This window comes from Helicoverpa zea, chromosome 7 (genome assembly GCF_022581195.2).
Source record: "Helicoverpa zea isolate HzStark_Cry1AcR chromosome 7, ilHelZeax1.1, whole genome shotgun sequence".
Lineage (NCBI taxonomy): Eukaryota > Metazoa > Arthropoda > Insecta > Lepidoptera > Noctuidae > Helicoverpa > Helicoverpa zea.
In genome coordinates this window covers 6,108,390-6,131,756 of record NC_061458.1, presented here as the reverse complement: position 1 = coordinate 6,131,756, position 23,367 = coordinate 6,108,390, and the positions used below count along the sequence as shown (strand labels likewise).

General features: G+C 38.2%; 1 protein-coding gene across 1 annotated transcript; it reads left to right on the top strand.

Annotated features, from left to right (window-relative positions):
• Window positions 1–648: 648 nt before the first annotated feature.
• LOC124632181 (zinc finger SWIM domain-containing protein 8 homolog) lies at window positions 649–21,526 on the top strand (the record flags this gene model as incomplete). The annotated part of the gene is made up of 27 exons (XM_047166896.1): window positions 649–922; window positions 1,808–2,056; window positions 2,312–2,478; window positions 2,973–3,283; window positions 3,478–3,673; window positions 3,822–3,950; window positions 4,471–4,578; window positions 4,688–4,957; window positions 5,097–5,246; window positions 5,327–5,411; window positions 5,541–5,755; window positions 5,917–6,216; window positions 6,831–7,048; window positions 7,130–7,223; window positions 7,301–7,492; window positions 8,010–8,177; window positions 8,595–8,956; window positions 9,185–9,352; window positions 9,687–9,799; window positions 9,874–9,971; window positions 11,767–11,944; window positions 12,328–12,533; window positions 12,892–13,320; window positions 13,428–13,711; window positions 13,805–14,038; window positions 14,946–15,095; window positions 15,566–21,526. Coding segments are annotated over 27 exons (5,415 nt in total), but the record flags the coding sequence as incomplete, so codon positions are not given.
• Window positions 21,527–23,367: the final 1,841 nt, after the last annotated feature.

Sequence of the window (23,367 nt, the reverse complement as noted above, 5' to 3'; positions counted from 1 at the left end):
TCAGTGGTCGTCAAAGGCAAATCGTACAATGGGAACCTGATGATGCACTAGTTTCACGAACTGGGCATGTAAAATGGTCCAAGGCTAACCAGCTTAAAATTTTGCCTTTAGTTTAAATATTCTGGCTGAATATGCATACGAAACTATAGATAGAACAGGACATGGATTCTCCGATATACTGTGCCAAAAAAACAGTCATGCTACAAATAAATACGATAGTAATACATTATTTCGATTAAAACGTGTTGGTTTTTCAAAGTAGACTTTACATCGAATAGTTTTTTCAACAGTTAACTTTCTTACTATTCGATTATTGATTTTTCCAATAGTCGATTTCTATTGTATGTATAAAATCTATATTTATGTACTCATACGTAGGGTATAGATACATAGATATAGATAGATGTAGACTATGGGACGTTGTTCGGCCATATTTGTTATTGTGCTGATGGGGATTTATATATATCGTTTGATTTCAAACTAGAAAGTTTTACATTCTGTGATGTATTTTGTTTCATTGTATTCTCCTTTTGAATTTTTTTATCTAGTGACATAATATCTTCAAAAAACGAAAGAGTTATGTTAATTCAGTGACCGTGGATACCCCCTTGTGGTAGATCGCTGAAGTGTTCCAGCGAATTTTCTTGAGGGATTATTTCAATAAATCTCATTAACGTGGCGGGGGCATCAAATAATAATGGCAAAGGGGGCCGACAAGCCGCCCCAGTCGATGTGGGGTCTCCCTTACTCGACTGGGAGGAGGCTGACCATTTTAGTTTTGAGGATTCTGAACGGTTCGAGGAAGATTCCCTGTGTAGCTGGAGTTCAGAGCCCGAGAGCCTATGCAACAATTGGCGAGGATGGCGGCGTCCAAATCTTCAGAACTCATTTGGATCCCGATCAACTAAAAAGAATATTCAAGGTAACTCTATACAGCTGATTCTTTGTTTCGAACTAACGAAATGATGACAGTGTTTAACATTTGTTGACGAATCATGCATTTACAGGCGATATTATGTTAATTTTATGTCATGAATTGTATAAGTAGCTTTATTTAGCTCATATTTTCAGTAAATACTTTGGATGTCATGATCTATAGGTAGTAATTGAATATACATTGTGTTCAGTGATACAAAGAACAGGTGCTAAAAGTCATTTACCTTTGAGTGAACAGTACAGTGATATACCTTAGGTTTCAAATCCTTGCATTTTTTACTGCATCAGGATCCTTCTAAGTATTGATCCAAAGTGAATGGAATATTTTGGTTCTGGGCAACTTTCTAACTTTCACTGAGGTTTGTAGGTGGATAATATGTGTTTATGTAATAATACATGAGTGATATTCCAATATCAGATAGTAAAGTTCTAAAATGGAAGAAAATGTATTGATTTTGTGTAACATATTTTGGAATAACAAAGAATACATTTCAAAACAAATGAGAATAGCAGCTAAATATGCAGCTAAAGCTAATTATTTATTTGAATAGGTTATTATACAAATTTTATTATGTATTATTGTACAATTCTTTGATTATAAATAAAATTACATGCAATAAATTATAAACACATTAATTTGTATTAGATAATATACTTACATACCTGATATGTAATTATAATATTATTATGTTTTCAATATTATTGTACCATAGTATTAATATTGTAGGCAAACAAATTATTTTAAAGAATTGATTATTTTAAGTTTGTTTTCAGATACTAATATACTTTTTCTTTTATTATAATATGTATTATAGCGTGGCGATACAGAATTACAGTAGTTACATGAAACAATATAAATTAAACTTTACAGAAAAGACAGTTTCAACACTAAGTGAACTAGCAGCAAAATGTGTAGCATCTCACATACCATTTGAATTAGTTGAACATGTCTATCCACCGGTACCGGAGCAACTGCAACTCCAGATTGCTTTCTGGAGTTTCCCAGACAGTGAAGATGACATCAGGTTGTACTCCTGCCTTGCAAATGGCTCAGCTGATGAGTTTCAGAAAGGAGAACACCTGTTCAGAGATAGAGCAGTGAAAGACGTTCTACAAATTGGTTAGTTTTCTGATCTTGATTGCTATAAATAGACATTGGAATTTGACTAGCTTTGCTCATTTTCCTTAATTTACAAATATTGTAACACCTATAAATTCCATTCTCTATTTTATTCAAATAAAGTTAAATTGAATATTCTTTTGATTGTTTAAAGTACATACTTAATCAAAATAAATAAAACAAAATGAAATTGAGTATTTTATTCAAGAGTGTCTCTTTAGATACAGATGTACATAACCTTGCTTATCTTCGTAGGTTTTCACTTGTCTGCAACAGTGGTTGTTCTAAGCATGCCGCGGGCTCAGTTCAATGTTGCTGTCACATTTGACAGACAAAGAATATCGTCATGTAACTGCACCTGCTCCTCAACGGCGCATTGGTGCTCTCATATTGTAGCTGTGTGCTTGTACAGGATACATCTTGTAAGTAATAATGTGTGCAGACAATAAATATTTCCATGTTTTGTTTGTTAACAACTGCTTGTTAATTAAAGTCTTAGAAGGAATTGTGAAGTTTCTGATTTGGAAACAGAAAATGGTGATTTAGTGGCTGAATTTCATTAATTTGATGTTCGTAAAGTGTCATGATCTATTTAATTTGATAATGCTTTTGAAATTACTGACCCAACTTGCAACTAGGTAATTTATTTATAAAAGTCTTTCAAAAGCATTATGTGTATTACACTTGAGATTCTAAATGAATTATTAAAATACTCTACCCTGGTTAAAGAGCTAGTAATTCTAAAAGTATAAATGAGTCAGATGCATTTGAAGTGACTCTTCAGTAAACTTCACAAGTCTGATTTCCTTGCATGAATAAACATCTATTTATAAAAGTGACTAAAGTTCTATATTATTTACATATTACTTAAACAATTAATTAAACTTGTATGTTAATTGCGGTTAATCCCTTCTAGCCAACTCAAGTATGCCTCAGAGCACCTGTGTCGGAATCTCTGCAGCGTTTGCGAAGAGACCAACTGCAGAAGTTCGCACAGTACTTGATATCGGAGTTGCCTCGGCAAGTTTTGCCAACAGCGCAACGTATACTAGACGAACTGCTGTCGGCACAGCCGAACTCCATAAACACCACATGTGGTGCACCGGATCCTACCGCGGGCGCTTCGGCCTACGAATACACGTCCTGGTTCCTTGATGAGAAGACACTGCACAATAACATCAACAAGATCTTAGTCAAATTTTGCGTCCCAACGCCTATTGTGTTTAGGTAATGTCGAATGCATTTTTCAAATAAAATTGTTGAAGTTATTGATTTCCTCTTTCAAGATTCAAATACACAAGTTTATTTCGATTTCACACCCCATTACTTTTCATGGAATGACAATTTTTATTTTGAAACTGTGTGGATTATCAGTAATCCACACAAAATCGTTTTATTCATGTTTTTCAACGTTTCTGCAGCGATGTCAACTATCTAAGTACAAGCGCGCCCCCTGCCGCGGCGGAATGGTCGTCACTGTTGAGACCGCTGCGTGGCAGGGAGCCAGAAGGCATGTGGAACTTGCTCTCCATCGTCAGAGAGATGTTCAAGAGGAACGATAGAAATGCTATACCCCTTCTGGAAATCATAACTGAAGAGGTCATGGCATGTGAACAGGTAAGGTCTTAGGAATAAAATTCAAGGTTTTTTTTACTAGAAAGATATTTTATTATGAGTTTCGGCTCAAAGTCAACGATACACAAAGTCGTCGCGTCACTATCTTTTTGTATCGTTGAAGAAACAGTCGTTTCCTCTTTCTTCGCAGATTATAGTGTGGTGGTACACGACTAAGGCGGCCCTAGTGGCTTGGGGCAGTAACGGCGGCGGCGGTAAGCATGGCGGCAGTGGAGGAAATTCTGCTGCACAGCATGCTTGCTCCTCTCTTTGTGACGAGGTAACTGTACTTATTGTCTATCGTATCGAAGTTTATGGCCAGTTTCACAGGTTGCTGATATAGTCTGATATGACAATGAAGGAACTTATTTGACTGACTATCTAAACCTTGGTGTCACAGGTCTCGGATATAAATATCTGTCAGAATTTATAACCAGCCTTTATCTGGACACTTAATAAGTAACCTGTGAAACCCGGCCTTGCCCTAGAAATTTCGGCCCATTATAGTTCGGCCATTCAGAGAATGCGTTCCTGACACGTCGCGATTGAACTGACGACGTAATAACATTCATTGATTATTGATATAATAATGTTGTTTTAATGCTCCTCAATTGTTAAAACGGTAAACAACCAGCAAAAATATTTTTATCGTAACTGCAACGCCATTGCAAAGTTACGTCGTCAGTTCAATCGCGACGTGTCAGGAACGCATTCTCTGAATGGCCGAACTATAACACTATTCAAATCACTGAAATACTAAATCCCTTTCAAAGTGATAAATGGTGTTGTTTCTGTGACAGGTTGTCGTCTTGTGGCGTCTCGCTGCTTTGAACCCGGCCTTGGCGCCTCACGAGCGTGATACGCTTCACGAACAATTTGCCCAATGGCACATGAAAGTACTTGATAAGGTAAGACCGACGTACAGAACTTTGAAGTTGAGTGGGCAAAGAGTTGCTGCTAAAACTTTTGTACTGTGTAACCAACATTGTTCTTAAATATTAGTTTATTTTTTAACAGGTGGCAAAGAATCGCAACACCCATATAACTACAAGTTCGTCTTCGCACGCTAGACACGCGTCGCGATCTCATTCTCATTCTCCTTACATCAACGGTATCAGCGAGAACGAAGTGTTCCCAGGGTTCCACCCAGCTATGGAAGCTTGCTTCTTAGAGTGGGATGACTATCAGATACCCGGGGTGACCTACACTAAAGACTTGAACCCGCTGTACCACAGCCCTTTCACTATCTTTAGACATGCTGATAAACAGAATGATAGTGTACATCAGGTATGTGGGTTTTAGTAAGGTGTTAATGTAAAATGCTTTGCGGTTGAAAAGCGTAAAATACCGTGGATGCCGCACACCATATAAGGCTGTTGTTTAAAATGCACAGTGGTTTCTTTGTGTAATTACGAAAGTGTTTCAGGTAAATTCGTCTAAAGCAGTGTTGAATAACGAGATGTCATTGAGCTATAGGCTGACAAATCCCGATCCTTCACTGCTAGGACACCGTACTACCATTCATAGGAATAGTCATATAAATGTGGACTTAGCTGTTCCTGGACCCTCAAATCAGGTATTGTATAATAGTAAATATACCAAGCGTTAAATAATGTTCTTTTATTGAAAATTTTAATGTAAATGTGTGTTATGTAGCCTTGTGGCTCTGAGGAAGGACCAAGTGATCCTCCGCGTGATTCAGGACCAAGCGATGGAAACCACTCGAGTGTTTCTTCTGAAGGTAACTTATGTACTTCTCTTTATGTCATTCTGCTGCCTCATATACTCATTGCTAACTGAAACTCAGTAAAATTATAATACATAGTGTATTTTGCAATTGTACTACACAAAAGTTAACTTATTTATCTAGGTTTCTGTGAGAACGAAGAGGAGATTCTTCAGCAGAGCGGTGGAGACACGGATTCTCAGGAGTCTAGCTCTCCTCCCATTTCGTCTGATGATGCTCAGCGGCGCGTGTCCAATGACGAATCGGTGTCGGATGACGACTGCAACCTGTACTTCTACGACACGGCGGCTGCCAGGCGCGCTGTCTCGGGGGAGGGAACCAGCTCCGGCTCCGGTGTTGTAAGTTTCACGTTTGTTAATAAGACAATGTAAGATAAATATACCTACTTAGGTTAATGATTTTTAAATTACAGTGTGACATTTAGTGATACTTTAACAGGGGATGCACAATCATAGATGTGAATTTTGAAGCAGTTAGTCTGACCGTGTATTGTCCTTAGGCGATCGCATCAGGCAGTGGATGCGCGGGCGGCTGGGCGTGCGGCTGGGAGGGCTCGTTCGCGCGCGCGGAGGGGCTGCACGCGCACGGGCACGCGCGCGACGCGTGCGCGCTGGGCGCGCGGCTGGCGCGCGAGCTGCTGGCGCGCCCGCCCGCGCTGGGCGCCGCGCCGCTGCTGCCGGCCCTGGACCCGCGCCGCCCGCGCCGCCGCCACACGCCCAGCCCGCGCCTGTGCGCCGCCTCGCACCGCCTCTCCTGCCTCGCCTCCGCCACGCTCGCCAAGTGCGCCTTCCTCTGCACCGTGAGTAACACCTCCCATGTTCACTACTCCGGAATGATTCTGTGACGTCAACGAGCCTGCTGGATCCGATCGACAACAAAATGCGCTCAGTCCTAGACTGTGCGCTGCCTAGCACTGCCTCTTGTGTGTGTCGTCCACGCTCGCAAATTGCACCGTGAGTACCCTACGAAAAGGTTTTCTCTTTCCTAAAACTTGTACCCGTTTAGACGGTGGCGCGGCCGGCCGCCCCGAGCGGACAGCAGCGAGGCCCGTACGATCCCAGCCGGCCCAGACCGCGGCATACGATCAGCCCTAGACTGGCCACGCATCGCCTCTTATGTCTCGCTTCTGCCACGCTATCGAAGTGCGCCTTCCTCGGCACTGTGAGTACATTTCAGGGGGAACATTACCATGAACTCTTACTTGTTTTGTGCTGCTAATTCGTCTAAAACTGAGTTTAAGGTTTTTTCAGGTCAAAAGGTTAATCTTAAGTGCCAAAGTGGATGGTCCTTAAATAATTTTAAAAGTTCGTGGTAGAGCCCCAAATGCTTTCCCCATAAGATACCTAAGACCTCAATATAAAGTAACACATTGAATCTCCTAATAATTATTATCATAGTTATGCCGTTTTCTAGGTTCTAGCAGAATTCAGCGAACATCACGAGCTTGCATTCCGCATAGGTCTATTTGCGCTCGAGATGGCTCGTCCGCCGGCGAGTACCAAAGCATTGGAAGTAAAACTGAACAACCAAGAGACGGAATTGGTTGCTCTTCTGAAGAAGCTACCGACAGGGGCCGAACAGTTGGCTTTAGCTCGCGAGAAGGCTGAGCAACTGCGTGACGGTACATTGAGGTAAGAATGTCGTAATTATATGTCATGTCCGTAAATTGTTGTGTATTTAACCTAAATTATTAAATTCACACTATTTTATAGGAACCGTGGACCTGCTCTATTGCCGATTGCACTGGCGAGCTTCCTTTTCGATGTTCTCGTTTTATCAGCTACTGATAAAGAGAATAAACATCCTGTAAGTGTTCTCTAACTAATTCAATGACATTGGACACAAATATCCTGTGAGCTAATCTTTTAATATGTGTTCCTTAGGCAAGATCGCCAAACGATGAAACCTTAGGGTTCGAAGCAGCCGTTGCAGCTTTAGGACTGAAGGCAAATGTGTCTGAGGCAGAACATCCTCTACTTTGTGAGGGAACAAGAAGGCAACGAGGAGAGTTGTCTCTAACTCTACTTTCCTTCTATAAGGACGATCCGGTCAAACTGGCCAGGATTATGAATAAAGTAAGCACTATACTATACTCATACTTACGTATATGGTGTGTACACTCATATGAACTATAGTTACTCAATCAAGTTGTCATATAATACTCAATCTTCAAGGGATGGCTCTAATAGTAAAATGCGACTGAGCTTTATTATATTTTAAGACATTTATATACCCATATAATATGTATATTAAAATTACATTGTGTTCTTATTTAGTATTACTTAATGCAAGTAAATAATTATATACACTTCGCGAATCTGTCGCTGCTAGAGAATTCAGACTAAAGTAATTTATGATAATTTCTTTCAATGTTAATGATGATTGGTGACAAAATAATGACACTATCACAATAGAAATAGAAATCATTTATTTGCGAAAACTGTAGGTACATAAATCAGGTGTTACAAGAAAATTGAATCCTCGTACATTCTGCCAGCAGGCATGCAAAATTTAAAAGTACTTAATTATATTATACATATATCTTGTTTACCACTATTAATATACCACAATATCCTTGTTTGTTCCACACAGCTTCTAGACCGCGAAATCCACCAGTTGACGAAGAGTCCGATGGTGAGCCTGTACTACATGAACAACCCGCGTCTGGCCGCGTACCGCGCCGACGTGTCCGCGCATCCCGCGTACAATGCTCACGCGCACCCCAGCCCGCCGCACTGTAGCAGCGCCACTCCATCTCAGGTACCTATGTTTTACTGCTATAGAACTGATGTAGTATTATAGTGTGCAAAGCTGATGCCTTTTGTAGATCTATGTATCTAAGTGTTGCTCAGTAACATCCGATAGATTCATGATTTTATGCGGCCATTCTATATGAAGCAAAAATTAAAATATTATTTTCTGTTCTGTAATGTCTCTTTTTGATAAATGGATAACTAAATTTTGAGAACAATGCTCTCTGCAGTACCTATTCTGACTTATTTTGATATTGATATTCAATATGATAGACGTCTTGAAACCAAAAATGAGTGCACCAAATTATCATAACTGTGACAATAAAGCTTTGTAGTCTTATAAACAGTTCACACATAAAACGCTTGAGCACCTGTAAATGTAATATTGTTGTCCGCTATACTAATTACTATGTGACGTCTGTAGATGAGCACGCAATGCGGGTCGAATGAGTGGCGAGCACAGACGGCGAGCCTGAGCGGGGACATGGAGCGTCTGGTGGTGTCCGAGGGCGGCGCCTCGCCTCCCGCGCATTCGTCGCACGCGTCACATGCGTCGCATGCGTCGCATGCGTCGCACGTATCGCACGCATCGCACGCATCGCACGCATCGCATGCGTCGCACGCATCGCACGCGTCGCACGCATCACACGCGTCGCACGCGTCGCACGCATCGCACGCGTCGCATACGTCTCACACGACGCACGCAACCCATACGACGCACACGCCGCATCCGACGCCACATGCTTCCTCCTCGCACCCGCCCATCTCCAGGGCGAAGGATTCCAGGTTATTATCACTTTGTGTGCTTTGAATTTGAGTTAGATCACTTCAGTTACATTTTAATTCCAAAGTTGTGATTTGTTATATATTTTCACTAGTAGCCAACTTCCAAGTGAGTCCTACTTATTGCTGCCAAAGAGTGCTAATAGTAATAAAAAAATCTGCCACAAAATTTGCACATGGATGCCTATTGAAGAACAATTATCATAATAACATTTGTTTTAATTTTTGTAGATACAAAGGCAAGCGCCTATACCCTTCAGTGCCGAACCAACCCTCTGAAGCGTCTGCTCACTTTATGTTCGAGTTGGCAAAGTCCGTGCTGTTCAAAGCCGGCGGCTCTTCAAGTACAAGCCTGTTCACTCAGCCGTCGTGTGCTAGGGAACATCATGGACCGCATAGGTAAGCACGAAGGACGAAGTATGAAAATGGAGAAACTATTGCAGCAACTAGGCTATTGATTTCTGACACTTACGCGAATATTAGACATTTAAAGTAAACTACTATAGTCTATTCGATGCTGTAAATGATCCGAAACGTCGGGACTAAATAATATATATATAACCGCGGTAAAATCCTTAAAAGTAGTTTTATTTGAATAGCAACAAACTAGCCATTTACATACATTCCCTCAACTAAAGTTGATTTGTGTACAAAGCGCTTTAGACTTTGCAAAAAAAACCTACTTTCAAATTGCTTGCCTTACAAAGTACTTGATCAATTGTGAATTTTTCAGAGGATTACACATGGCGGCTTTCCAATTGGGACTTTACGCTCTCGGCTTACATAACTGTGTGAGCGCTAATTGGCTCAGCCGTACCTATTCATCACACGTTAGTTGGATCACAGGCAAGTATTAATACAAAACAAGCTTAAGGTTTGTGCAAATGTTTATTTATTTACATATTGATTGTTGTTTGTAGGTCAAGCTATGGATATTGGCGCACCTGCCATCTTATTCTTGATTGACGCATGGGAAGGTCATTTGACACCTCCCGAAGCTGCTAGCATTGCGGATAAGGTAAGTGGAAGACTAATTTCATTGTTTGTAATCATTATTCTTCAATTATGTTTATTGAATATATGCTGTTCCCTACGATTTCATCCACTTCCTGAGTTTATAACTTTGTGCACTTGAAATATAAACAAGCTTTGATACTTCTTAAATCAGTGGGGCCCAACAGGGCCAAGGCCCGCCGCACATACGTAGATTTGACCAATTTAGGCGGCCAAAAATATTTTACAATGTATTTCATTTTTTCTATCTTTATTTTATCATTATTTTATTATTTATTTTATTTAAGCATTGCATTTTGATAATAAGCATGTTTTATTGAACAAAACCGTAAATAAATTAAAAAAAATGTAGAGTATTATATATTTTCATTACAGAAGTAGTTATGATATTTTTTATTATATGTATTTCAAAATAATATGTAATGTAGTAAAAAAATAATTAATATTTTTTTTATTCCTCACTTTTTGCTTCTGATATATCAGACTCTGTGTTTGATTCAGGTGGTAGTAGCATATTTTATTGTTTCAGGGCAAAATAATCTTGCTTTGATGCTTTTTTTGTTTGTCATATTTATTCAGTTTCGTATTTCTTTAGTTTTCCTTCGTTTAGTCCTCTCACTACAATCTTTAAGTGATTTAGATGGCCGCCCGGTCGATTTCCAACACTTGTCGGGCGTTCAAATGTTCTGCTTAACCAATTCTCATTAGTTTTAAGGATTTTTTTTACAGTTTCAGTTTCTTACTTTCATAGCTGTTTTAAAATATGCAAATCTTTGTTTAAAACTGCTTATATTATCAGGTGTGTCACCCTAATAGATCAAAAGATAGTTTCCTAGGTAATTTAGTTTTTCGTCCAAATTAGTCAGATCTTGCTATTGTATTTTATTGTAAATATAACGTAGGGTCACTATTTTTACGCTAGAGGTACCCAAAGCAAAAAAAAAAATGCACTTTGTTACATTTTAAAGAAAAAAGTATTTTATTTTTGTATGAGCTTCAAATCTTAAAAAGCCTGTAAGTCGGACATCCGCAGCTATCCGCAGCCAAAAAATATGTCGCAAGCTAGTTTAATATGTCAAATATCTAAAACTAAAAAAAAATGTTACGCGGTCGAACGCGATAATATAACAAAATTGTGTTTAAACAAGAAAATTACTAAAAAAATATTTTGCTTACACACCCTCTTTTAAAATTGAAATAATACTATAAAAAATTAAGTGATCACACTTAAAATACATTAAAATATAATAACTGTTACCTGCACAACTCGAATCCATCACAATAGTTGCTTAATATCAATTAGATAGCACAAAAATATTTTTTCTTTAATACCGTCTACTGAGATCTCTAAAAACGTATAACGTAAAATTTGCACTTAGGTCAAGTTCTAACTACTGGTGCAAGCGCATATCGCATGTTTGGTAGGTAGATGTGGTAAATTCTTGTTGCTGGGGTACCTCTTTCCATTTTACCCAAAATTTGATGATAACCTTTATTAAAAAAAAAAAACTTTTGGCCAGCTAAATTGGTCAAATCTACGTTAGTGCGCCGTTGCTGCGACGTTGCTTGAAAGAGTTACCGCGGCGCTGGTACATAAAAGGCCTACGACTGAACATGGTGGATTTTTAGTCAGTAAAAGTTTGACACTCCCTCACCGCTGCTAGTCCACAGCGGGATCATTTGATGATTTTTGACATCATTACAATAAAAAAAATACTTCTTAAAACAGTTATCAGCCCAGATTTTTGTTCTGTTGTTTGTTTGTATAGTGACTTTTCAAACTTGTTACTTTCGTTCAGGCGTCGTCCGGTCGTGACGTACCCACAGTCCGTGCGGCCGCCGAGCTAGCATTATCCGTGCTGCCTCACGCTCACGCTCTCAACTACAATGAGATACAACGTGCCGTGCTGCAGTGCAAGGAACAAAGCGACGCTATGCTGGAACGAGCCTGCCTCACCGTTGAAGCTGCTGCTAAAGGTACTCACGACGAAAAGGGTTCAGTATAAGTAATTTGTAAAACTTTCGAAGAAGTAAGGGAAACATGCAATAGATAGAAAATACGTTGAAGATTATAACGGCACCGCTAATAGCTAAGGTCTGAAAAGCTAAAAGCTTAACGTTTTGCACAAATTTAAATCTTAATTTATACTTGGGAAGCGTATATGCCTGATTTATATAAACAAGAAGTTGTTTGTTGAGGCAATTTTATCTATGAGGCGTATAGGTACCTAAAAATCGACTCATATTTTTGGAACCAGGTATTAGTCAGACCACATGCATTTAAATACAATGTGTATCATTTTTTCAGAAAAAAAAAATATATTACACTTTCTAACTTACTTTAATTTACCGTTATACAGGTGGCGGCGTGTATCCCGAAGTACTATACACAGTGGCACGCTACTGGCACGAGTTGTATCTACGTCAAGCTAACGAAGAATCAGAGCCGCTGTTGGATGAGCCACAGTACAGAGCCCAGCCGCCGCCTCTGGCCGTGCCAGTGCCCTATCCCATACCGTACCCCTTCACCTACCATCCGTACCCGCCCGCTATATACCAGCTGCCGGTTAGTACACAACAATTTGAAATCTGTTAATTGACTAATGCCCGTTTTCACCAACAATCTCTTACCCGTTTCGTTAACTGAGTGTCACTTAGAATAAAAGCTCCCCCAATTTGAACACCTACTTCAAGGTTATAAGGGACACCAAAACTTTGGTGAAAACGAAATTCTGATTAAGTGTTCTCTAAATGCTCTTAGGAGATCCCTAAATTTCGTTATTTGTTGGTGAAAATAGTAATAAGACTATTAGAAGAATCTAGCTAGTTATGAAAGCTTACGAAGTAATAAACGGACACCCTAAAAACAACCTAACACATAAGATTGAGACAATAAATTATAAATACCTATTTTTGGTTTACAGTACGCTGGAACGGGTCCACCGCATCCGCCACCACAGTATGCGCTGCCGCCGTATTTCGTCCGCGGCATCGTGGCACCGCCGGGAGCCCCGCAACTGCAACAACATCCCCAGCATCAACAACACCCCCCGCTGCAACAACACCCCCCACTACAACAACATCCGCCGCTCCAACAGCATCCTCCGCTGCAACAGCACCCGCCGATCCCCCAACATCCACCGATCCCCCAACATCAGCAATTGCCTCAACATCCGCCATTACAACAGCATCCGCCGCTGCAGCAACATCCTCAACCGTTACAGCATACTCAGCCGATGCCGCATCCTCAGCATCAACCGATGCAGCATCCAGGACTCGCGCCACACCCGCCCATGCCGCAACATGTTGCGCATCCACAGACTATACAAGTCAACGCGACTGTGCATCAAGTTGTAAGTATATCTATCTTCAAAGCTCATGGCGCTTTGTGGCTAAATTAACGTGTATGACCTGACCAGTAGTGAAGAATTGTTCCTAAAATCACACTTCTTTTCTTTAGCATCCAGCACCGATTCCTCCTCCGATGCCAGCTCCACAACAGATAGTGCCAGTACCCGGAGTATCAGGCGCTCCCGGCGTGAACGTGGGCAACGTGAACGGAGTAGGCCCCGCCCCCAATGTGGGCGTAGGCAACGGAGCCCCGCCCAACGGCGCGGCCCCCGCCCCCGCCGTCAATCAGACGCAGTTGCGGAGATTGTTAGCGGCGTATCGAGTAGGCATGTTGGCCCTAGAGACGCAAGCCCGTCGGGTACATGATGATCGTCCGCAGAATAAATTTGGCAGGTATGTTGCCACTAGGCCACCACGACTTTTTTTTAACATATCTAGCATTCAACAAAATGGTTTAAATAAATCTTCACATCCTCTTTACAACAGGAACCCACCATACGGCGAGCACGTGAAATGGCTGCTCCGCATATCAAAGCGGCTGGGAGCTCAATACCTGCACCAGTTCTGCGTGTGCGCGGTGAACTCGGTGGTGTCGCCGTTCGTGCTGTACGAGCTGTGCGTGGAGTCGGCGCACTGGCTGGCGCGCGGCGGCCCGCACCACCTCGTCATGCAGCACCTGCGCGGCACGCTGGCGCCGCTCGTGCAGAAGTGTCAGCAGATGTAAGTATTACCATTTCCAGGCTGCGCGCTTACCTCCGATAATCTGTGACCGATTTTTTGTAGGAGAAAAATAGAACCGACGCTGTTGGTTTTTAAATAAAACTACTTGTACTGATTTTATAGCAGTTATATTAATATAACCGCGATAAAATCCGTAAAAATAGATTTATTTAAATAACTAATATGCGCGTAAATGTCAGAAATCAATACCCTATTGATTAATAATGCACCCAAACACGAGGTAATTATTACATACCGTTGCGGAGTTCCCAAAATGTTTGCTTATCTCCATCATCAGGTCAGCTTTAAGCCTTTATTTTCGTAATGTTTTCAGACATAACCTAAGTGTTTAGTTGTTATCCTACATGTCTACAACTTTCGAAATTTGCCCTCAATTTCTCAGAGGTTCCATCATGACCTAAAGACTGGGACCACCTGGGAAATATACAATAGAAAGAATGTTCAAATCGGTCCAAGCGTCTGTGAGTTGGTGCTGAACATACGTAAAAAACGACGAATTGAACACCTCCTCCTTTTTAGCAAATTGGTTAACAATACCGGAACGCACATATCCTACAAAAAGTCGGTCAGAAGTCAGCGTTCAGCCCTACTTGTTTCATTTGTTATTCCAACTGTCAGGTTATTGTGATGTACTTTCCGTTGGGTATCTTGCAGTCACTACTGTTTACTTGTTTGTACCCAGGCATGCCTGGTCAATATTATGACATATAATTTTGCTTTAGGTAATGTAGCACGCCGGTGGCTATTTGACATCTTATATCCAATGCCATTTCGGAGAATGACACTACGCGACAATTTGCTTTCATAGGTCGATTCTCTTATTATGTATAGGTAACACTGTTTACCATGACGACGATTGAGTTAAAAAATGCAATATTCTTCACAGGTACATTCAATGCATTCATCAGAAGCTGTACCACTTGACTACAGTGGAGTATGAGGAATTTGTGAGCATCGTTCTGTCGGCCCGTACTGCTTTCCAGCTCACACCAGAGGGAAACACACAGTTCAAGGAGTGGCTTGCTTCCTTGCGCAGGTTTGTACTTTATTTCTAAATCTAAGCTGGTGTGTCTTGTTTCCTTTTTAATTTATTGTTTTCGCTCCCTCGCCTCTCCTCTGTCCATCCGTCCGTCCGTCTGTCACCAGGCTGTATCTCATGAACCGTGATAGTTAGAGAGTTGAAATTTTCACAGATGATGTATCCTGAAAACTAAAATAAAATTAATATTTTGGGGGGCTCCCATACAACAAACGTGATTTTTTTGCTCATTTTATAAATAATGGTACGGATATTAGCAATGGCTTTGGGCAACAAAGGTTGCATTTAAATGGATTAAACTAGGTAGCTGTGTATAATAGTTTTCCTGAAAACTGTATGCAAAAAACTGTAATAATAAACCGAATAATCACCCAAGAATAGCATTTCAATAAACTGATGAGCTTTATATTATATTTTAAATTCAATCTATATGTGGAGATGTGAGAAAGAAATATGTTTATCTTCAGATCAAAATCCTGCAAGAAAGATCTGTGGACGCAGCTGAATGCGGCTCTGCAGACAAACGGCAAATGACGTCGGCAGCCGATAGTTTGTAGAGTGCGGTGTACCGCGCGCAAACTGTCACAACACAGGCGATGGCCGCGTTATCGGCTCGTATACCATCTACATAATATCTAACTGTATTACATGTTGTGTTATTTGTAATTTATGTGCACGCCATCATCTTGTTACAGAAGTCGTTCTGATTGCCAAAACTATTCTTCCGATTCATAGTGATAACATAATTACAGATTAGAGAATGGAATACACGCCAGTAATATTAAAAAGAAAATGACGTTTTCCTGATATATCTGTGGCATAGTATGTATGCTTTGTAAATCTTGGTACTTGAAAGAGCAGAACGCCTAAAGTACTGTGGTGAGGATAACTTAAATTACAAATAATATAATTCCGACTGGAGAAGGATAGAAAACCTCTGTTAGTAATAGTAACACTCGACTTTGAGGGTAATCGATCTCAATATACACAAACGGAATGTATCGATGATCACAGAAAAATGTTGCTAACTCCTAATATTCTTTTGAACGTTTTGGCACACTCATACAATGTTCGTATGGGTCGTATAATTTCAGTACGTTTTGAATTCCGCGAGAAGCGTCCGTTTAGTGTCGTAGTAAATATCAAGAGATTATTGAACATTCGTTAGTCATACTTCATTGTTGTTTGAACTCAAGTTACTAACATGAGAGGCAAGTTTAAGCTCATTTGAAGGTTGTGCTTTAAATAGTCTGAGATTTGGTTGTTATTGAAGTTTTATTGTAAGACAAATCATATTTGCACCTTTGCTATTTAATTATTGGGGAGTTTAGCAACATTTAATTTGTATTTCTTTTAGAGTGTGCAGTGTAACTTCTAATGTTAACAACTTCGTCTTCTAAATGCATGCGTAATGTATAAAGCATTGCACAATATCATCTCTAACTTCTTTTTGTCTTTTCCGTGAATTTTGAATATTCTTGACACACTTAACTAGTCAGTGGTTTTGAGGATCCGTATTTGGAGAACCAGTGGAACTTCATAACTGTAGCTCATTTAGTTTTCTTTTCTTTGAATAGTGTAATGTAAGACGTTTGGTTTGAATTTAATGTCTATTTATGCATAGGGGCCAGTAGTGCCCTATGACTGCATTCGCGTAAAAGGTATTAAATGATGACGAATTAATAAAGAATGTTAATCAGTAGCAGAAACTATAACCATAATTTAAATGCAAATTTTGAGCCGAATTGTTTCAGTTATGATTAGCATTTTGTTGCTTTTAGTTAATTCTATATGCTAGGTGGGCATCTGATAATATAGAAGAATTGACTACTGTTGGAAAAATAGTAGGGAGATGTGTTGCTTATATTAGTTTTACCCCTCTAACCAAGTCGTAGTATCGATATAAGCTCCATGAGTTTCGGCCTATCAGAAGAACTAAATATTGCCGTTGGATTATTCATAGCTTGACGTGGACATTTATATCAAGATTTCTTACCAAGATCAAGGAATGAAGGCGTTGCTTACTTAATTATGAATCAGTGTCCACTTAGCGGATTATCGTGAAGATCTCTATCATTTTGTAAGCGTTTAGAAAATAGTACGTCACTCATTTATTGTACGCGTTTCACCGTCTTTAGTGTAATGTGGGTTATTACCTATTTCGTAGATGTGGAAGTAGAGGACTGTGTTACGGTATATGTTTGATTATTTGTTTAAGTATAAATTGCGCTATTTATATTACTTCGTTGGGTTCTACTCTCAAGAACGTATTGTTACATGAACTTATGTGAACTATTATACAAAATAAAGCGACTACAGTATACATGCTGTCTGTTTACTGAATGTATTTTAGACTTGTTAATCCTAGAACAGTAATTATTGTGGTCGATTTATAAATCGCAATGTTTTTGGATGTGACTCTTAACTATTATGGCAAAAATTACGAAATTTCATTTTAAACCATAGTCCATATTATAATGTGAATTGGCTTAAGATGTTTCAAGTGACCTAAATAGCGTCATTAGACTACAGAATATTAGACAGAATGTAGGCGATGACCGTCGATACACTATTTTTGATATTCTCTTGTCGAAATTGCAGTTTCATGAATGTTAAGTAATAACGTCTTGCGGAGATAAATGTAGACGTACGTTCTATTAACTATAGTAACTTTATTTACACGTTTTTATTACATTATATATTATAATATATATAATTATAATAAATATATTGTAATGCATAGTAGCGTTGAAAGCCTCCGAAATATATGTAATTTATGTATTATGATGGATGCGCTGGCAATAAATTAGTACCACTACCTAAATAAAAATCCCTTTCTAAATGACGGTCGTATCATTGCTAAAGGCGACTTTTAGTGTCTTTTCAAGACCTACGGCATTCATTTAATTTATATACCTTGCAAATAAATATATAATTAATTCATTCATTATAATTAAGTTTATTATGTTTGCCATTCCACAGTCAGATAATATAACAATGTCTTATTTTTTAAAGGACTGATATCACATTGGCCAATGCCAGGAATTTTAATGAATTGGTATTTATTTCGTTAATATTTTTTCTTGAAGAATGAAGATTGACAGAAAAGAGAATATCCTTTTGCAAATTTTATGAAGTAAGATTATATTTCCTGATGAATTTAAATGATGTAACTTACTTAGCTTTGTATTATCTCGTCCCGAACAGTTCCATCTCGCGTTTTTCAGTTCATTCTCCCAGAAAACTGTATGAAATTGCTCAAATAACAATATAATCAGAAAAATAACGTGTTGGGCCTCGTTATAACACAGTCTTAATCTTGTTTTAGTGTTATGTAAGTTGCTGCGCAAAATGCAATTTGTTAATTGACAGAATACTGGTCTGACATTGGAATGGAATTTATTGCCAGCTCAAGTATCAAGTAGGCTTAGTTCAATATCTTTATAAAATTAGATGTTTATGTGCATTCATTAAGTGTGGATGTTTTCAGCATTCAGTAGATAGTAAATTTTTAGAATGCTAGTTAGTATAAATTGAAGGTAATTAACAATTGGATCAAAGCTAAGGTTTATGATTTTAATGTCTTCTAAATAACGTTCAGAATGTCTCAGAAGGATGGTTGTATAGAGTTCCCTGAATATAGTATTGTCAGTTTGATAATCATGTTTAGATCTTCTGCACAAAAGGTTTTACCGTTGCCAACTCGTTAATAATGCACTTTGAGTTTTGGTCTCGCTTGTGTGATCGTTAAGGAATAGTATTTCGTACCGTCTTATTTGTTCAGATACTGTATACCTGCTAAAATAGGACTAAAGAAATACAAACATAAATTGTTATCATTATGAAATCTGAATAGGAATTCTTGTTTGTATAAACATTCTCTGTAGGTATATTAACAGTCAATCTCCCAATCGCGTCCGTTAATTTACTCAGTCATGTTATTTATTTTGATTTTGACTACCTCGTTTACCAGACTTAGAAATCTAGCAATCAAGAGTTTATCTAATGTCATTAGGTTAAAACACGTCAAGTTGGTCTCTTCAATGGCTCACATAATAATTTTGTTAAATGTTATTTTCTATTTATCAGAATAGGTATACCTACTTCCTTATGTCGTGAACCTTTGGATTAATTAAGTTGCGATTACACGAAATCTATTCTTTTTAACGCATTCACATGAAATATTTATTATATAAATAATGATATTTGGAAAGACATAGTTATCATAGAGATTTGCCGTCCAGAAATTTATTTGCAATTCTGTAAAACTGTAGTCTTTCTTTCATAATATCTTCCTATTAAGAAGTAAAAACAATACAACGTACATATTTATAATCCAATATTAACGAATGGTTATCTTATATTGCTCGTCGGGCATTATTAACATTTACTGGTATAGTTTTATCTAAAAGCATGTTCATTTCGCGATTGGCATTAAGGAGCGCTTTGACATTTTTGTCTCAAGAAAACTATTTTTACACTATAAAGCGTATTTAAACTAAAAAAAAAAAATATTAAATATATCGTTAGTTTCGTAAATATAGAATGTTAGTACGGAGCATATTTTAATTAGTCGTTTAATGCATGTTCATAGAGTTAATTCGCCCAGTGTCAGGCAAGTTCGCGAGGTGTTGCGGTATCCCATTGATTTGCAGTTATCGGTATCACATATCAGTTCAGTCGTAGTTCACTTGGGACACGTTGTACTGGCAAAACGTCAGAACAATAGTATCCAACTTCTGAAATGAGCATAATTTTATTAAATCACAATTCAAAGATTGTATTGTAGCGTCAAATATTAAATTAACTTCTAAGTCATAGGCGTAATGTGGATTGGACATACAGCAGAATGAACTGTAAAGAACGACTGCCAGGTTTGGGACGACTGTCTGTTGAACAGTTGAACAGCAAATGAAGGCGTAAAGCCGCCAGTGCCTCTATCTAATAGAACAGATAAATGTAACCGTAATGATTTAGATGTAGAGGAAATCGTATGTCTTTTCCACAATATTGGTCTGCATCTTTAGATTGGTAGGGCACGACTACTAGAGCATATTGTTAATTCAGGATCGTGGGCAATGGGTCGTTAGCTGCAACAGTTGTACTGAGTTTTGTTCTTTAATACTCATGGCAATGTATGCATGTCGAACTACGTCACATCACAAGTCAGTTAGTGGTATTGAGAATAACAGTCTAGCAAGTTTGTTTAGTTCTAAATCGAAGATGCATAATTATTTTATACATCTGGATTTGTAGTTTAATTATTGCACTTTGTAAGTGTGGTGTCTCCGCCTATTAAAGTATTTAACCATTTACAGAGTTCGAATGGCTACTTATTAGTGTACGTAATAAATTTATATAATGATGATATTTTTATTGTTCATATCGCATATTATCTTACTTGAAGAGTGTAGTTGCAAAACAAAGAACGTCTACGTTTGACATTAACGGGTTAAAAGTACTTACTTAAATAATTTCGACTATCATAAGAGTTTTAGTGAAAGTCATACCGGTTGTTGCACTTATCATTTTATCGATAAATAAATAAATCAACAACAAGTGTAAGAACGAGTATGGTGTTATCGTAGTTTCACAGTGACATTTCTTGTTTTGTCGTTACACTTTTTAAGTGCAACACACGGAGGAACAGTGCATAGGAAACAGTAAACACTTACCAACGTATCCAAGTTTAATATTTTTCAGCTCGTATTACATTATTGCATTCTTTGCGCAAATATCAAACGAACTGTTTAATTTTTTGTGCCACGATCGTTTCAAACTGTCCGCCATGTTTACTTGCAGGACGTAAGACTGACAAGAACATTGAAATAGTCGAAAGTGGAGTCTTAAATGTAATCCAGGGTGTCTAAAAACGATACTGTTATCATGTACTGTACGTTTGATCTGGTTAACATTTACTTAGTTATTCCTTTTGTGATTTGGAACAAATTGTTTTATGGCATCCTGTTTACTTATAGAAAGTGCCCATACATATAGTATTTATTAAATATATAGCACTAGACATTTTGCTCCGTTGTCGCAAATGGTTGTAATTATAAAAGTATAGTTAATATTAATTAGTAAAATGATAGACTGTTTTGCACGACTTCTGGTTTGTCCGTGTCAACTCTTCCACACGTTGTCACTTCTCATGCAAACGAATTATATGAACACTTTGTGATGACAAGTTCTGCTCTGAAGTTAGCTGGTTGCATGTCAACCCACAACGTTTTCGATATTCGGTACATTAAACCTAATTGCAATATTATCCCACTTAAAATGTATGTTTCTACTCAAACTCGAAATATTTTGACCTCTTGAACGTTTTATTATTACTTTTACGATTACACTATACCTAAGTCTTTTTTGGCAACATATTTGAAGTAATATTATTTAATTATTCAATATACTTATCTATATTAAGAAAATTGTGTTTTATTTTAAAGAAATTTCGCCCGTATTTTGTTATATTTAGTTTATTCTAGTTCTATAAACGTTATACTCAAATATTTTATCTCTTAAACTACCTTCATTACCTCAAGGATTTCCTATTTCCAAAGAGCGATAGACCTCGAATAAGCAATAGGTACTGAAGCCATAATACATACTGATAAGGAAAATCTTATTATAAACGGAAGTCAATATGACACCTCTATAGATTACACATTTAGCTAACACGAGGTAATTTATCTTAACATTAGACCTTTGACATTTTGAGATATTAGTGAACGCATGAAGGAGAAATTATTATTTTATTTAGAAACTAGCCGTTTTCCCGCGGTTTCACCCGCGTCCCGTGGTAACTACTGCCCGTACCGGGATAAAATATAGCCTATGTTACTCGTGGATAATGTAGCTTTCGAATGGTGAAAGAATTTTCAAAAACGGTCCAGTAGTTTTTGAGCCAATTCATTACAACCAAACAAACAAACAAAGTTTTCCTCTTTATAATATTAGTATAGATAGCTGTTTTCCCGCGGTTTCACTCGCGTCCCGGTTTCTGCATGTACCCGGATGAAATAAAACCTATTTTTCTTAGGAATATTGTAACAGTGAAATAATTTTTCAAATCAGTTCAGTAGTTTCGAAGCCTTTGGGGTATAAATAAACGAAAAAATGTTTCCCCGAAATACTTATTTCTAATCTTCTTGGCCGTAAGCCTTTTGTGTCATTGCTATTCCAAAGATGCATTTTTTTTTCAATCCATCACTAAGATAAGAGTGAACGTTTGCGAAGATAAATAGATACGTTTAAAAAGATTATGAATATTATCTCGTGTCCCCAGAGGTTAAAGTAATAGAGATATTTTGTGAAGATTATGTCAAAGGAAAATTTACAAAAGTGAATAGGTATATCAGGATGTAGGTATGTATCCACAACTTTTACAAACTTCTATTTGGCCCTGTGTAAATACTTAGATTTACATAGTACCAAGAACAACATAAGTTTCTTATAAGGATGTTATCGACGAACAAATATTTTTCCACAATGCAATTGAAAATACCACAAGGCGAGACGACCTGGAAACCTGCAACCCTGATTAGTGGGAACGATCAAAGGATCGAGAGGTGTGGAGCCAAATGGGGGAAGGCCTTTGCCCAGCAGTGGGACAGTTCGGACTAAGAATAAAATGCAAGTGAGAGCATTCTTAAAAAATGCTGTTATTGTTATGTAGATAGCATGATAGGTGTGCACGTACACTTAGCAACAAGTGCTATAAATATCAACCCAAAAACCTTGGCTTCAAATATGGTCCATGCTCTATATTATTCAGAATTAATTAATTGGATATATACTTGAGCCCCTTTATCAATTCTGATACCTACATAACCAATTAATCGTTTTGTTCCCCGATAATACCATCTGCAGGACTATCTAAATAGCTTAGGTTACAATAAGCGTGCGCTTAAATTATGATAAGTGATGATACCGAATATCATGTAGGTCGGACGTAGGATTTTGCTGTAGAATGATGTGGGTTCCGTATGACGGGTAAGTATGTTTAGTAAAACGGTATGGTCATTTACATGTAAGTAAATATTGACTGGTGCATAGTGCAAGTGCAATGAGATAATTGAGATATTTTATTTAATAAAGAACGAACTGTAATTTTATAGATGCCAGTAGAAATCCAGGTGTATCCAGTAGGGCAACTGGCGACTTGCGCAAACGGCTTCGGGTTATCACAACCCTCTGACGCTTCTAATAAAAAAGGTTAGTGAATATCAGATTGGTTTACTTTCTGGAGTTTAATAATTTTACCCTGTGC